Source organism: Urtica dioica, chromosome 9, assembly GCF_054948205.1.
Source record: "Urtica dioica subsp. dioica isolate 48M chromosome 9, U.dioica_male_clone48M_v1_H2, whole genome shotgun sequence".
Lineage (NCBI taxonomy): Eukaryota > Viridiplantae > Streptophyta > Magnoliopsida > Rosales > Urticaceae > Urtica > Urtica dioica.
The window spans coordinates 17,845,599-17,861,774 of NC_142764.1; the positions used below are offsets into that span (position 1 = coordinate 17,845,599).

Below are 16,176 nucleotides of genomic sequence, written 5' to 3' on the forward strand. Positions count from 1 at the left end.
TCTCTGTAGTCTGAATGTAAATTTTCTTCAAAACATGTGTTAATTTGGGTGAGATATTGTCACTTTTTTTTTTAATTATTATTGAGAATTGTTAAGCGATAATGATTCAAGAGAATCTCAAGCCCAAGGAGTTCATGGTTGTTCACGAACGGTGAACATAGGAATACATAATCGTCTGACAACTTAGCTGGATCGATTGAATGTCTTCTATTCGAAAAATTAATGACTCTACCTCATAATAATTAATGATAGGAGACTTGCTAAGAAACAGAGCACCCTTCAAATTCCACAAGCACTACACACAGATGTTTATACATACAAAACTAGAGAAACATATTTTTTCACGCATGGGTTTATTAAATAATACATTGATAAAGTAGGACAATGCAATATGTATGAGACAATGGCTCTTTAATTATAAGACAATACCACACAATCACACTATAAAATATAAGGATACAAATTGAGTTACCACACAATATGTTCAAGTCCTCTGTCTTGAGGCCCTCCATATCCCATCCTTGATATCTTTGGGAAGGTTGACCAAGCGGCCACATTTGATCACTTCCAAGTACATAAGCGCAGGCATTTTGCTCTTCAACTCTCCCCAGTCCGCCTCCAAATTCTTCATGTCTTTCAATCTCACGCCTTGGAGAACACCCCAGACCATTACAGGAGGCTTCCATTCTGCCACGCTTTCCGTGTCCTCGATGCATAGATACTCCAATCTCTTGAGCTTCGAAGGGCTAATCCACGCCGGCAGTTTGTTCCCGTGGTAGTTCTTAAGATACAGCTCGCTCAGATTCTCCGGCGGTACAATCCCGTCTAGTATGTGCAAACCATTCCTAAACTTGTTTGCGTCGATGCCCAAAGTCTTCAAATTCCTCATTCCCGACAAGGTTTCTTTCCACTCACTTGTCATTTCAGAGAGATCGGCCTCATTGTCGCTGCTTATTACCACGTGTAGTACTCTTAGCTCAGTCAAATTCACGAGGTCGGAAAGCTCTATAGCTCCTTTCACCTTTTTACCGCCAATTGTCACTTTAACACCACTTAGCTCTTGAAGCTTGTACAAATTCCTTACGCCCCGAGGTAAGTTCTCGAGTCGTGGACAACTATCTAAATGCAAGACTATGAGCCTCTTCAGCTTGGCAACAGATTCGTGTATCGTCTTCAGGTTCGAGCATCCTATGAGGACCAAGAGTTGAAGATTACGGAGATCTTTGAGGGAAGATGGGATTTCCTCGAGGCCCTCAAACCCAGAGAGATTCAAACTGGCGAGGCGAGTGAGAGTGGTGATCCAATCCAATAGATTCTTCAGGAGTATCGGGTCCTGTTTGACCATTCCTCCGGACAAGTCCAGCATCCGGAGCGACGAAAGCTGTCCCGAATCCTTGTTGAGATTGATCTGATGTCCCGGCATGAGCAAAATTGCCCTGAGTTTCGAGTCTTTCTCAAATGACAAAAACTTCCCGTCGTCATCTGATTTTCCTCTAGAACTCCCGCTTTCTCTTCTCCTAGAACTTTCCTTTCCCGTCACAAGGTCGGCGGTCAAGCAGAGCCAATAGGAGTCTTTGTTCCATATGGATGTTCCGTGCTCGTTGAAGCTGCAAAAGCCCTCTTCTCCGGCGATCCTCATGAGGAGATCGCGCACCATGTCATGTATCTTGCACGTGTAGACTCTTGCATCGTACGGCCGACGTTTGTCGACATCGATCAAGCATCTGCTAATCAGGGCCGAGAGATATTGCCGGCCCAACTCAAGCGCGCTCCTTTTGGAGTTGGGCTTCTGGAGAAGACCCTCCGCGAGCCACCAGTGGATCACTTGGTCCGCGCTGATCTCCGAGTCTTCTGGGTAGGCCGAGAAGCAGAGGAGACACTGCTTCAGGTGGGCCTCTAGGTCGTCGTAGCTCAGTCTAAGCCTCTCGATGACTTGGTCGTTGCGTCCGATCGCAGGGTTGTCGTGGAAACAGTTGAGCACATCTGTCCATTCGCTCAACAACGTCTTTCCCGCCAATAGCGACCCGATTGTCTTCAGTGAAAGTGGAAGCCCTCCACACTTATCGGCGATTTTCCTTCCTTCTCCCTCAAACCCGGAGCGAGGATGTGCAAAGTGGGAAAACAACTTCCAGCTATTGTTTTCATCCAGGACTCTCGGCTTATGGATTAGATCCTCGTTGCCCTGGACAACTATCTTTGCGACATCATCGTTTCTGCAATACAAAAAGTATTTGAGTTTATTATTGAATCGAGTATTGTATTTAAACAAATAATAATAATAATTAATTGGAACAAAATATCCTCAGAACGTAAGTCCATCATAAACATAATGTATGAAATTCAACACATAAAAAAAGGTAAATAACTTGTTTCCACTAATTAAAAGAATTAACTTTGTAAAATATCACTACTTGAAAGAATTAACTCTTTAATTTAAAATTGTTTGACTTATTTGTATACGCTTTGTCAGTCCAGATTCCAGAATATATATACTTCTTTGATAAAATTAACAAATATTTTGTTTTTAAATATTATTTAAAAAAATTACGTAGTTTCGTCAGAACAGTTTTATTTGTTTAGAAAATGACTAACATGCTATAAAATTTTGAAGATAATTTTGCTCCAAAAATTAGTTAAAGGACCAGCACATTACTTGTTCATGGACTAATTACGTTGAAAGGACATAATAATAATAATAGTAAGGAAGATATAGGCATATTACCACTTTAAACCTTTTTAACTTGAAATTCTAGGCAAACTATCTCTCATAAACGAAGACGAGGTACATGAGTTATACTACATTAGAAGTTTGAGTTATTTTATAATATTTGAATAATTGAAGTATAGCTTAGTTTTAACTGAGAGTAGCAGATATTTGATATACTTTTTTCTACTAATAATAATAATGATCATGAAAATAATTAAACTCTTGATACCTTGTAGTGACAATGACACAACTTCTCCGACCATCCACCTCTAAAGTAGCGCACAAATCGTTCCACCATGCGATATCGTCAATGTTCCAAACATCGTCAAATACAACGAGACATCCGTTTTGTTCTTGACCCACCGCGTTTCTAACTTCTCCCAAAAGTTGAGTCTTCGATTCCGGTACCTTCCCTCCCAACTTCCTCAAAATGCTCTCCAGAATCTTGTTCTTGTTGAATTTTTTCGAAACGCCGACCCATATCCTCGTCCCATAACTACTTAAAACCATGTCGTCGTCGTATACTTTCTGGACTACTGTCGATTTTCCCAATCCACCCATCCCCGACACAGCGACGCGATAATGCTCAAACTTATCTTCCTCAACAATCCAGCTTTTAATCTTTTTGATGTCCTCGTCTATCCCGATCGCTACGTTGGGGTTGAAGTCCTGCTCCAGAAGCTCATCGCCCTCGGATTTGTCAAGTCCAGCATCCACTTTGAGGGCATTCTTCAATTCCAAATACATTTTTAAGGTATTTAACTGCGTATCTAATCGGGAATTGATATCTGTCAATAATTTTCCGGTGTTACGCAGGAAAAAAAAGTTGTATTGGGCGAATCTGCCACCGTACTCGTCTCTGAGAATGCAGTCGGCGATGACATCATCGGCCTCATAAATGAGCTGCCTCAGGGGTTTCATGGCTGGTTTGACATGCTCGGCGTTGAGCTTCAGACGCTCCTTGTCGTGAAGTAATCCGTTGACGTGTTGTAGAGATTGAATCAAGTGTTGAAGCTGAGCCATGCAGTTTCCTGCGTAATCAGCTTCGTTCTCCGCGACCTTGATAACGTGCTCTGTTATCGACCCCACCACCGCTCCGGCTAGCTCCATATTTACTTCTCTGTGTTTTCTCTCTAAGATACAATTAAACATAGTTATTTTCATTAACTGGAACCTTAAATGTTGCCTTGCATTAAATTATTTTATTTTATATTTAATTAAACGCAGCAGACAAACAAACGTGTGCTTATCTTATACAGAAATGGTAACTCTTTGAAAAAGGCTTTTTAGCGCAATCAATCTCCGAACTATTATATGAGTAGTATTAGATCCGTAAAAATATTTTTATTTATCTTATTGATTTTATAACATTATAGTAGTATTAATAAAAATATAGTTTTTTTTTATATAATTCAATAATAAACGAGGTAATACATATTTTAAATAACTCTTGTACAATTTTAATAAAGCATCACTAAAATAACATTCTTACGTTAAAAAAAAAATTATGAAGTTTAAAAGTGTTTTGAAGGTTGACAATCTAATCTAATTAACCCCTAAAGACGTAGATTGGGTGACCCTACCTCCATGTGAGGTCTCATCTTATGTGAGGCATCGAGTTCAATACTGAGAATTGGTGAAATATCTTCATTATTGAAGTTTAAATATAATCGTTATAGTAAATATAATCAATTATACTCTATATATGTGAATGTCTATATAAATGAAATATAGTTATCACTACTACAAATGTTAGATTCCACAACGAAACGCTGTCCCGTTGTGGAATCATGACGTTTCCACAACGGGACAAGAGTCCCGTTGTGGAATCTTGATGTTTCCACAACGGGACAACTGTCCCGTTGTGGAATCTTGATGATTCCACAACGGGACAGTTGTCCCGTTCTGGAATTAAAAAAAAATTAAGGTTTAAACAACGGGATGGTGACCCGTTGTTGAATCTCGCCGCGGCCAAACTCTTCCACAACGGTACAGTGTACCGTTGTGGGAGAACTGTAAAAACTTCATTGACTCACCACGCCCCATGCTCGTCGTCTTCACTCCAAGTAAGTATTTTTTTATTTAATTTGTATTTTTATGTTGAAATTAGGTTAGAATTGTTTATTTGTATCTAAATTATATAGATATTGAATATTGAATTTGATATTTATGTAGAAAATGAGTTTGGAATTGAATTTTGGTTTGAGTTTATGTTGGATTTGAGTTAGAATATTTGATTACCTTGAGTTTGAGTTGGAATTGAGTTAGAATATTAGATTAAATTTCGGTTTTAGTTTGTGTTAGAATTGTTTTGAATTGAAATTGAATTTCGGTTTAAGTTTATGTCGGAATTAGTTTGAATTGAAATTGAATTTCGGTTTGAGTTTGTATTGGAATTGGTTTGAATTGAGATTATGTTTAATTTTGTTTTTTCATAGATTATGTCTACTACAACCAAGAAAGATGATAAAAAGGTAAATTAATTACATGTTATTTGAAGTATTTCATTTACACGAATATTTGTTTTCTAATGTTTTTTTGTTGTTGTAGTAGACAATAACAAAAACCTTGCCTCCGACCACAACCCACATCTTCGACAACTTCATTGACTCACCATGCCCCATGCTCATCGTCTTCACTCCGGGTAAGTCTTTTTTTTATTTAATTTGTATTTTTATGTTGAAATTAGGTTAGAATTGTTTATTTGTGTCTAAATTATATTGAAATTGAATATTGAATTTGATATTTATGTAGAAAATGAGTGTGGAATTGAATTTTGGTTTGAGTTTATGTTGGATTCGAATTAGAATATTAGATTGAATTTCGGTTTGAGTTTGTGTTGGAATTGTTTTGAATTGAAATTTAATTTCGGTTTAAGTTTATGTCGGAATTAGTTTGAATTGAAATTGAATTTCGGTTTGAGTTTGTGTTGGAATTGTTTTTAATTGAAATTGAATTTCGGTTTAAGTTTATGTCGGAATTAGTTTCAATTGAAATTGAATTTCGGTTTGAGTTTGTATTGGAATTGGTTTGAATTGAGATTATATTTAATTTTGTTTTTTCATAGATTATGTCTACTACAACCAAGGAAGTTGATAAAAAGGTAAATTAAGTACATGTTATTTGAAGTATTTCATTTACGCGAATATTTGTTTTATAATGTTTTTTGTTGTTGTGCGTTAAGGATTTTATTTTCGGATTTCAAGTTTGACAACCAAGGAGCCCGAAGTAACGTCAATCAAACTTTACTCTACAATTGAAGAAGTCATATACACCGGATAACTTAGAAAACGTTCAAGAGGAGTGGGTATTTTACGTACAAACTTTTATAGAATGAGAATATTAGTTTGATTTTGGATGATATATATATTTGTTTTGGTTGTTTTTGGATATATATTTGGTTTTGGATGTAATGGATATGTTTTGGATGTTATGGATATTTGGTTTTGAATATATAATTTCATTTCAGGTTTTTTTAATTAGAAAACTGTAAAAATAACTCTTAGGAACAATTTCGCCGCGGCAACGTGTATATTTCGCCGCGGCGAAACTTTCCACAACGGTACGATTGTACCGTTGTGGAAAGATTCGCCGCAGCGAACTATACACGTTGCCGCGGCGAAATGTTAAAATCTGCTAAATTTTTTCACAACGGGACTGTCCCGTTGTGAAATCATGGACATTTTCACAACGGGACTCGTCCCGTTGTGGAATCATTACTTTTCCACAATGAGACGAGTACCGTTGTGGAAACATTCCACAGCGGAGGATTCCACAACGGTACAAAACCGTTGTGGAAGCTTTCCACAACGGTTCTGTACCGTTGTGGAATCCCCAGTTTGTAGTAGTGTATTAAAAAAACAATCCAATCTAATTAGTTTTTTTTTTTTTAAATAACGAGTTATTTAAGTTGACAAGTATGATTTGAATTTTTTAGGTGATGCAAGTTTCAGATCGTTACAAAAAGGACTAGAATTTTATAAATCATAAACTTGAAGACCATTTTCTTGCAGCTTAGTTTCACTACCAAATGACATTCACATAGTAGTTCAAGGACTATTTAGATGCATACCCCTTGAAAAGCTCGATTGTATAATTAGCAGTTGCGGAGCCACATGAGATCCAGGGGCAAATGCTCCTCAATTTTTTAAAATTATAAATTTTACCAATAGTATTTTAATTTTTAGCCTAAAATAAATAATTCTTCATAAATGCCACTAAAGAAAATTCATCGTTTATAACCCTCTTGACATGAAATCCTGGCGAGGTTTCTTTATAATTATCTTGTTAATATTCATTTTTTCATTTTTGTCATCTTTAATATTTTCCTTGCGAATTATAAATTTATACAAGAAGGAAATCCCAGCAGCACAATAGAACTACACCACGAAGAAAATTAATGTAAATAGAAATAAAACTAAAGACTAAAAAACAAGAATATATGTGAAAACAAAAACAGATACATGTATCGTAGAGTTATAATATAGATAAAGTTTAAATTTACCTAAAAAAAAAATCACTCCGTTGGAGATATTCCGATCAGCATCTAAGTAAACCAATGAACTCCAACCTTACAAGCTGCAACCGATAATAAGTTCAGCAATAAACGGAGGTTGAAGCTTGAGCATAAAAAGTGGGAATGAATGGATATCAACACAAATTAAGAAGCTGGTCTGGACTGTTTTTCATCTCTTACTTACCGTTAAAGTATATTTATCCGAACTGATCAAGATTTCATTTCTGGCTAGCTACTTAGTACTTCTCTCCAGATTATTTTTTTCTTTTCAATACGTACTAATATGCTGTGACTGTTTCCTGCTCACTTCTCTGGTGTATGGCAGATTTAAATGAGAAATTATGCCTTACTACCAAATAGAAGAGGACATATACTAGTAATATAGTCACGTTTTTTTCTTTCCCGATATGACCTAACTACTAGGTTTGGTACTAAAAATTAGGTATAAATGAGAAGTTCAGTTAAAAAAATGAAATATTTTTTAACTGATACAAAATGGAGAACTTATTTACCCTCGCATTCGTAGACTAGACATTTAACTCAAGTGATTGCAAACTGGCACAAAGCGAGGTGGTGGTGAAAGACCCTCAATTTTAAAATGATGTTATTATTTTTTTTATTATTTTTAAAATACGTTATTAATTATTATGTAATAATAAAAATACAACAAAATACTTTTTTTTAAGACCTTAACCGTATGTATCATTTTAAAACTCTATTTATAATTCATCATACTCCTAACAGTCTACATATATTTATTTCTATTTATTTTCCTTTTTGCTATATGCTATGCTCATTATTTGATTTTTTTTTATCTTACCAACAAATTCTCATTTGATTATACATACACATGTGAACTAGGTATACGGGAACTTTAAATGCCTTACTAAAATTCTAACCTCATTATCTAATAAGTAAGAAACAAGGCAACATTAAAACAAGATGCGTACTTCATATTATATAAAACATAGGCATGAGTTAGCTGTATAATATTTGAATAGTTCAACAATAATTTTAATTGAGTGTAGTCATTCGTCTATTCGACATGGGTGTTGATTATAATTCATAATTGAAAAAGAAAATCATACTATGAGTTCTCTTGTAAAAGTATACTATTATCATGTCTTTAAAAAAAAAATCTTAATCTCCATGGCCACGTAATAATAGAATATCCAAGAATAATTAATTACCATTTTCTAGCTAGCATTAGATTGATCCAGTGGAGTAAATAGTGTTGTACCTATCTTCTAAGATGATAGGTACAAGTGATTTAGAAAGAAACAGAGACAGCTGTTTTCATTCCACTAATATGGCTTTTCAGATTAAGGCATATTTGCCATGATCACAAGGGCCCAGCAATAACATTGGTCGGTATCAGGAATCCCACAAATGAATGGGTTATTTCTCGACTTAACAATTGGTTTTGATATGGAACCCATGATATTTTTACATAGTATTAAATTTCATTAAGCCCAAATATGTATTCAATCCAACTATTTAGATTCGGCATAAGATGAGCGAACGCCAAAATGCGCCATCTTGATAGGACATGCTAGTAATGTTAGGAATTTCCCATTGAAAGTGAATGAAAACTAACAAGAGCTTATAAAAATCATGAGTTAACTCCTCTGATTATCAATTAGTTTTGAATCATGGGTTACTCCTCTCGTTATCAATTAATTTTGATATTAAACCCCATGATACTTTCATGGTCGGAGAATTATTAATTTAAAGTTCGAATACGGAAATAAACAATCAAATTAAGACTCTTCAAATTGGCTCCAACTCTTTTTTCTCTTAATTATGAATTTAATTGGTATTGGCTCGCTGAAGACAGATAAGCGTCTTCGAAAGCATCTTTGAACAGTGTGAAGACCAATCATAGCAAGCAACATGATTCGTGCCAGATTGTTTTCCATGATACACATCATCTTTTTCATTTCATATCCCTTACTTGGTTATCTGCAAGGAATATAAATAATTAACATATCTAGAGGCATGTCCTTGTCTTCTATCCCTTGTCATGATCTGCTTAGCCCGGGTGACACTAATTTGTTCATGTGATTTTCAAGCCATAGTTTTGTAACCATATGTCTTCAAGATAAATATTAAAGGAATTTTTTTTGTAATATTTGCTATAATGTCAAATGTAATTATTTATACATGTATATGTGTGATTTAAGAATGAATTCATAAAAAATAAAAATAGGCGTCTTTAAGTTATATAACAATTTGACTTATAGCATTTTGTATAATAGCCAATTTTTTGTTAATTTTCTGTAAATAACCACCTCAATTTATTTACGGCACTTAAAAAGACAAGAAAACCCAAAATTAACGAGAATACTTTTGGATATTTTTGTTTATTTTTTTTAGTGTTGTAAATAAGTTGAGGTGTCTATTTACAAAAAAATTGATTATCTAGCAATTTTTAGATTTTTGGAGGCTTATTTGACTAATTTTTTTAAAAAATAATTACACGATTCTTTTTCTTTTGCTTCAAAATGCAGTACACTTAATTAAAACGGTACATCTATCAGAAGGTTAATCACAATATTGGAGTAAAACTTTTACTCAATTATTGATGTTGGATTTCCAGACACAAATGCATTCCCAAAATCAAGGCTGAAAGGCCTTGGAATAATGAGACTCAAGGTAGAACATGCTCAGAAATAAAAATTCAAACGGAAATAAGAGAAGTAAAGCATGTTGGAGTATGATAAATTATAAATAGAGTTTTAAAATGATACATACGGTTAAGGTCTTAAAAAAATGTATTTTGTTGTATACATACAGTCTACACTAACACAATTAATAAGGCGGAGACACACACACGTATTGTCTATACTAAAAACAAAAAATAGGAAATGTTCTATTCATATCACATTCTGAAAAAGAATTACAAAAGGAAAACCATTAACAAATGAAGCACACCGCTTCATTTGATTACATTTTAAAACGCATTACAAAGGATCCACTCTTGGTAGTTGTATTTAAATGAAAACAAATAATTAAACTCTTAGATCTATGCTACACCACAAACACACTTATGGCTATACACACGCAATATTGCTGACCACTAACCCACTATCTCTTAGATTCACTAATCTAGCAATACCACTAACACATGTTTCTCTAACCGCTAACATATTATGGCACTACACACGTAGCTCCTTTTTTTTTTGACAAATTATTAGTCTAGATTAAAACTAAGCAAACAGTTCCCTCCTAATCTAGACTTATATACTCTCATAAAGATTAATATTGCAGACCTTCTTCTCGCAATCATGACTATCACCACTGTTTCCGCCGCTCAATTTTTTATCCGTGACACCCACTTTAAATGTGTGAGAAGTGAATATCCTTCTTCCTTCTCATCGTAACAATGAAACCTCTTGTTATTACGTGTGATGTTGGCTTATTTTTTACAGCAAATTTGTCTGACAAGATGTTTGACAATATGCTCAATGATATGTTGAGACATTGTATTTTTGAATATGTTGAGACATTTTTCCCTTTGTGTGCAGAACTGTATTTTTTGTAAGTTTTCTAACATATGCGATAATGAATTGCGAAAGACCTTATACTTTTATATTCTTTCCATGTGAATGAGTAAGGAAACCTAAATCGGCTTCCGACTACCATAAAAGCCAAAGGCTTCACACTTAATCATCTTGACACATTTAATTCATACTTTTAGAGTTTTGAGACGTGCAAGATCAATGGACTGAGAAGCTAATTGAGTGTTAAAGAGTTGTTTGGGTTTTTGTGATCACGTGATTGAAGCTTTCACATGCGTTGACATCGAAGATTACCAAACACTGGGATAGTGTTTGACAGTGGAATTGAGTAGATCTCATATTCAGGGAGAGTCTGATTTGGAATTCACGGGTAGTAATACGAAAAATACCTTGAAGGGGAGATCATTCATATAAGTTCATTGATGTACTATTGACCACTTATTGATTACTGAATTTCTTTTCCACTGGGCGCACACTGCCCCCAGAGTAGGTGACATTCCACCGAATTGGATTACTATTCTTTGTGTTCTTTACTTTTACACATTATCTTTTATATGATCCATCCTTTGAATCGGAACAAATTGTCGCATACATTGACTCTACATTATGTGCAACATCTGGTCTCTGACTAAAATAATTTCAATTGGTATCAGAGAAAGTCCCCAGATCTTAGGGTTTTATCCATGTGTTGTTATTTTTTGTCTTCTGTTTATAATAAAGTAACAGGGAAGACGGATCGTTAATCATTCACCAATTTTTTATGGGACGAATTATGACTATTGAAAAGCTCGGATGTGTTGTTTTTATCAAGTCTGTCAATAGCAAGACGTGAAAGACTTTCATCGATGGATGGTTTCCTCCTATCATCAAAGATGACATAGATGTGGTCACTTCCGTAAACCTAAGAAAGACAGGGATCTGGTAGAAGATGAAGAAGCTCTCGGTAACCCCCGTGCTCTTAATGCTATCTACAATGGTGTTGACAAGAAAATCTTCAGGCTCATAAATACATGTAAGAGTTCTTATGAGATGTGGGAGATTCTTGAAGTCACTCATGGGGGGACTACCAAAGTGGGAAGCTCAAGAATCCAGTTTCTCACTACCAAATTCAAGGCCATGAATATGCTAGAGGATGAGACTATTTTCGGGATCAACGTTCATATACGTGATGTTGCTAAAGAGTTCTTCTCTTTTGGAGTTCCTATGAGTGATGAGAAACTTGTTCGAAAAATTCGGAGATCGTTTCCTGAAAGATTCAGTATGAAGATTAACGTTATTAAAGAAGTGCGTGACCTTTCTCAAATAAAAGTTGATGAGCTTATTGGATCTCTCATGACCTATGAATTGTCTTTTCCCAAGCCTGAGAAGAAGAACAAGGGCTTGGCTCTCAAAAGCTCTATTACAAATCAGATGGATCAGTATGATGATGATTTTAATGAGATTATTGCTTTGCTTGCCAAAAAATTGTAGCAGGGTGATGCGAAGACTTAATGACAACCCTACTGAGATTGAAAATTCAGATGATGAGGATCAAAGTCCCCCCCTTAAGTACAACTGTCAGGAAAGATGTTGCAGACAAAGAGGATGATATTGTCATTGGTGAATTTGAACTTACTGACGATACGAAGTCATAAAATGAAGAAGACGATGTCTCTGAAAGTAGAGGTCCATATATAAGGGTGCAGAAGAATCATCATGTAAATGAAGTCATTGGCAATCTAGAAGAAGGCATTCGGACTCGGAGAAAAGATCGAGTAAATTACAGGGAGATGATTGGTAATGTATGCTTTACTTCTAATATTGAACCTAAGAATATTAATGAAGCTATTGATGATGAATTCTGGGTAAATGCTATGCAAGAGGAATTCGAGATAAATGAAGTGTTCGAACTTGTCCCAAGACCTAAGTCTGTTAGATCTCTAAGAATAAGTCCGACGAATATGGACATGTACTACTCGCAATAAAGCAAGACTCGTGGCACAAGGGTACACTCAAGTGGAAGGAGTAGACTTCAACGAAACATTTGCTCATGTTGCGTGTCTAGAAGCCATCAGACTTTTGCTTGGCATTTCGTGTTACCTACACTTCAAATTATATCTGATGGATGTTAAAAGTGCATTTCTCAGTGGATACCTAAATAAAGAAGTGTATGTTGAATAGTCTAAGGGATTTTGTTGATCCAAACTTTCCCAAATATGTGTATAAGCTCTGAAAGACTCTCTATGATCTAAAACAAGCCCCTCATGCTTGTTATGAGACATTCAGTGAATTTCTTGTTTAGAATGGCTATACTCGTAGAGGATTCAAAAGACTCTATTTTTTAAAAAAAAAAAGGAAAGAGGAAATCTCATGATTGCTCAAATATATGTCGATGACATAGTTTATGGAGGAATGTCTGCCTAGACGGTGGAATATTTTTATCCATTAGATGCAAGCTAAGATTGAAATGAGCATAATGGGAGAGCTAAATTATTTCCTCGGTTTCTAGATCAAGAAAACGGAGGATGGAATTTCAATCTCTCAAAGCAAATATGCTAAAAACATTATAAGGAAGTATGACCTTGAACGTGCATCTCATAAGCGTACTCCGGCTGCTACTTATGTCAAGCTCTTATAGGATGAGTTTGTGCATTATCAAGCAAACTCCAAGGTCAGTTGCCTCACTAAGGTTAAGCGAATCATAAAATACATTGTTGGTACCATTTTGGCATTATGTATTCTTTTGATACCAACTCCACTCTTGTTGGATATTGTAATCCTGATTAGGCTGGAAATGTCGAAGGAAAAAACACCTCATGTTGTTGTTTCTTTCTTGGTAATAACTTTATCTCTTGGTTTAGCACGAAACAAAACTATGTGTCTTTGTCGACTGTAGAGGTTGAATATGTTACTGCACGTAGTAGCTGCACACAACTCATGTGGATGAAACATATGCTTGTTGAGTATGATGTTTCTCAAGATGTCATGACATTGTAATGCAAAAAATATAAGTGTTATCAATATTTTCAAGAATCACGTTCAGCATACCAGGACTACGCACATTAATATTCGACAACATTTCATTCGTTAGCTTGTGGAAGAAAACAATTGAGCATGTTCCTATAGAAAAATAATTTGTTGATATCTTTACTAAAGCTCTTTATGCTAATCATTTTGAAGCTCTCCGTTCTGCTCTTGGTCTGAGTGAGATGAACTTATAGCAATTACTGGGTCTAGGCCAGTGTTGCTTTTCATGGACCCATTTATTTGGCTGGTCCATTTGATGAAACTACAATATTTTGATTAAATATCGTGATATCTTATGGAACTTGTGTTCTGTTTGGTCCACTCATTCTTTCGGACAAAATCATGTTGTTTTCATTTATGTGTCGGGCCTTTACAGTTGATTGGCCCAAGTCCTTATACGTTTCCGTTTTGTGGCTCCGAGTTTGTTTGTTCATTAGAGAGGCGGTTCTCGAGGGATTTTAATGAAGTTTCCTTTTTCTATTTTTCATAGCTCAAAAATTCCTTATTTTACATTTTTGCTCATTGTGTATTTTTCGTGGGTGTGTATTTTTTTTTTACTTTCTCTCAATATATCCCTAGCGTGTTGACAATGGTGGGAAGTAGAAGTGGTGCGAGAACATCTGCTCTTACAAAGAAAGCCCTAAAGAAGAAGAGTGTTGCAAAGAAAGTTGCAGACTCCGAGACAAACAGATATGGTCTTTTGTGTCATGAGTATGACGTCTGGAGAGAGTGTCGATGATCAAGACGGAGGTGCTCTCACTGGAAAATCTTTACTTACCCAAAAATAAATTATTGAATCCCAAAGATTACGACAATTTGGAGTCCCAAAGATTACGACAATTTGGAGTCTCTCTTGATTCCCACTGACCCTCTGTGTGTGGATGCCATTGATGGGATCCTTCATTTATCCCATGCCTCTATGAACCCTGATCACACGACTAGTGACAATGTCGAGAAGGATGTTACTTCTTCTTATTCTGCTAATGGGAAGAAGTCATCTCAAAAGAGGAAGAGTGTGCCTGAGGATCATGTGTTATTGTCTTCCCTGGTGCGCAAGAAGAAGAAGACTGCTTAGAAAGGGAAGGAGGAAGCGGAAGAGAAAAATAATAAGAAAAAGAAAGAAAAGATAGGCTTGAATAAGAAGAAGTTCATGAAGAAGAAAGTTGCGAAGAAGAAGGGGGGGAACCTTTCCAGAAAGCTTCAAAAATCTGGGAAGAACTCTATTGCAGGGAATAAGCTTTCAAAAAACATCATACTTGTTCTTCTGGACAACGTGTCTTTTCATGCTGAAGAAAATGTTGTGAAGTGGAAGTTTGTGTACTACAGGAGAATTGTTCTTAAAAGAGAGATGTGTAAGGAAGCTCATAAGATTAGTGAAATGATGGAGTCGTTGGGAGATGCCAAGTTTCCAAAAACAATTGTTGGGATTGGACCCTACTATCCCAAACTTGTCAAGGAGCTCATTTCTAACCTGTCCTCTAAACTCAATGATCCTGACAGTCCGGACTTCAAGTAAGTGTTTGTGAGAGGTTATTGTTTAACTCCCTCAACGGCTAAGATCAATGATTACCTAGGTCATGGTAAGATAATAACTGTTGATCGGTTTCCCTCTGTGAAGAACATTGTGGCTGAGCTTTCTGGTCGTGATGACAAGGAATGGCCGAAAAAGGGATTTTTTTCCCCTGCGTATTTGAGTGCTTAATACTCAGTCCTCTACAGGATTGGCATTTCCAATTGGACTTATTCGTCTCATTAATCTGGTGTCAACCTTGTTCTCGCCTATCTTATCTATGAGATAGGTATTCGCTCCTTGTTTGACTTTGGAGGACTTATTTTTTATCAGATGGTGAAGCATACATAGTCTTATGCTGTGAAACTCCCTATTGGATTTCCCTCTTTGAGCACTAGAGTCCTTCTCTCCCTGAAGAAGGAAATCTTGAGAGACTATGATATTATTGGAGCTATTCAAAGTGAGTTGAGTTTCAGTCACAAAGTGTTTGAAGGAAAATATGTTTGTGACATTGTTAGACCATATGCTGCGACATCTGTCGAATTTGGTGAAACTCTCTATGTGGCTCCTCTGTCTGGCTTTGTTCCTAGTGACATTTTGGGGGCTCTCATTCCAGAGGTCTCTGTTCTCCAAGAGATCATTTACACCTTAACTCATCGCAAGGCTGTTTGTGAAGGATTGATTAAGGTTATGACAACTGTTGCACGCACTGATGGTACTTCATCCTCCCAGCACGCCCCTCCTGCTAAGGACACCACATATGCTCCCGCTGAAGAAGAAGCTGAAGAAGAAGATGTTGATGAAGTTGACACCGAAGATGTAGAGGTCGAAGATGAGGAGGAAGACGATGAAGATGATGGTTCTGTTCCTTCTCCCTCTTCTTGATTTGATCTTTTTCTGGTTTGTACTATCTGCA

General features: G+C 35.9%; 2 protein-coding genes across 2 annotated transcripts; one reads left to right on the plus strand and one right to left on the minus strand.

The window, feature by feature from the left end:
- Positions 1 to 324: 324 nt before the first annotated feature.
- On the minus strand, positions 325 to 7,645 carry LOC149385416 (disease resistance RPP13-like protein 4). The gene is made up of 4 exons (XM_089625204.1): positions 7,408 to 7,645; positions 7,212 to 7,285; positions 2,937 to 3,840; positions 325 to 2,213 (listed from the first exon to the last, which is right to left on the minus strand). Exons 3-4 carry the CDS (start codon positions 3,815 to 3,817, stop codon positions 485 to 487), a joined length of 2,610 nt encoding a protein of 869 aa, XP_089481330.1. The 5' UTR covers positions 3,818 to 3,840; positions 7,212 to 7,285; positions 7,408 to 7,645; the 3' UTR covers positions 325 to 484.
- Positions 7,646 to 11,773: 4,128 nt separating this feature from the next.
- On the plus strand, positions 11,774 to 12,214 carry LOC149385417 (uncharacterized). Its single transcript, XM_089626332.1, has one exon. It carries the CDS (start codon positions 11,774 to 11,776, stop codon positions 12,212 to 12,214), a length of 441 nt encoding a protein of 146 aa, XP_089482458.1.
- The last annotated feature ends 3,962 nt before the right edge of the window (positions 12,215 to 16,176 follow it).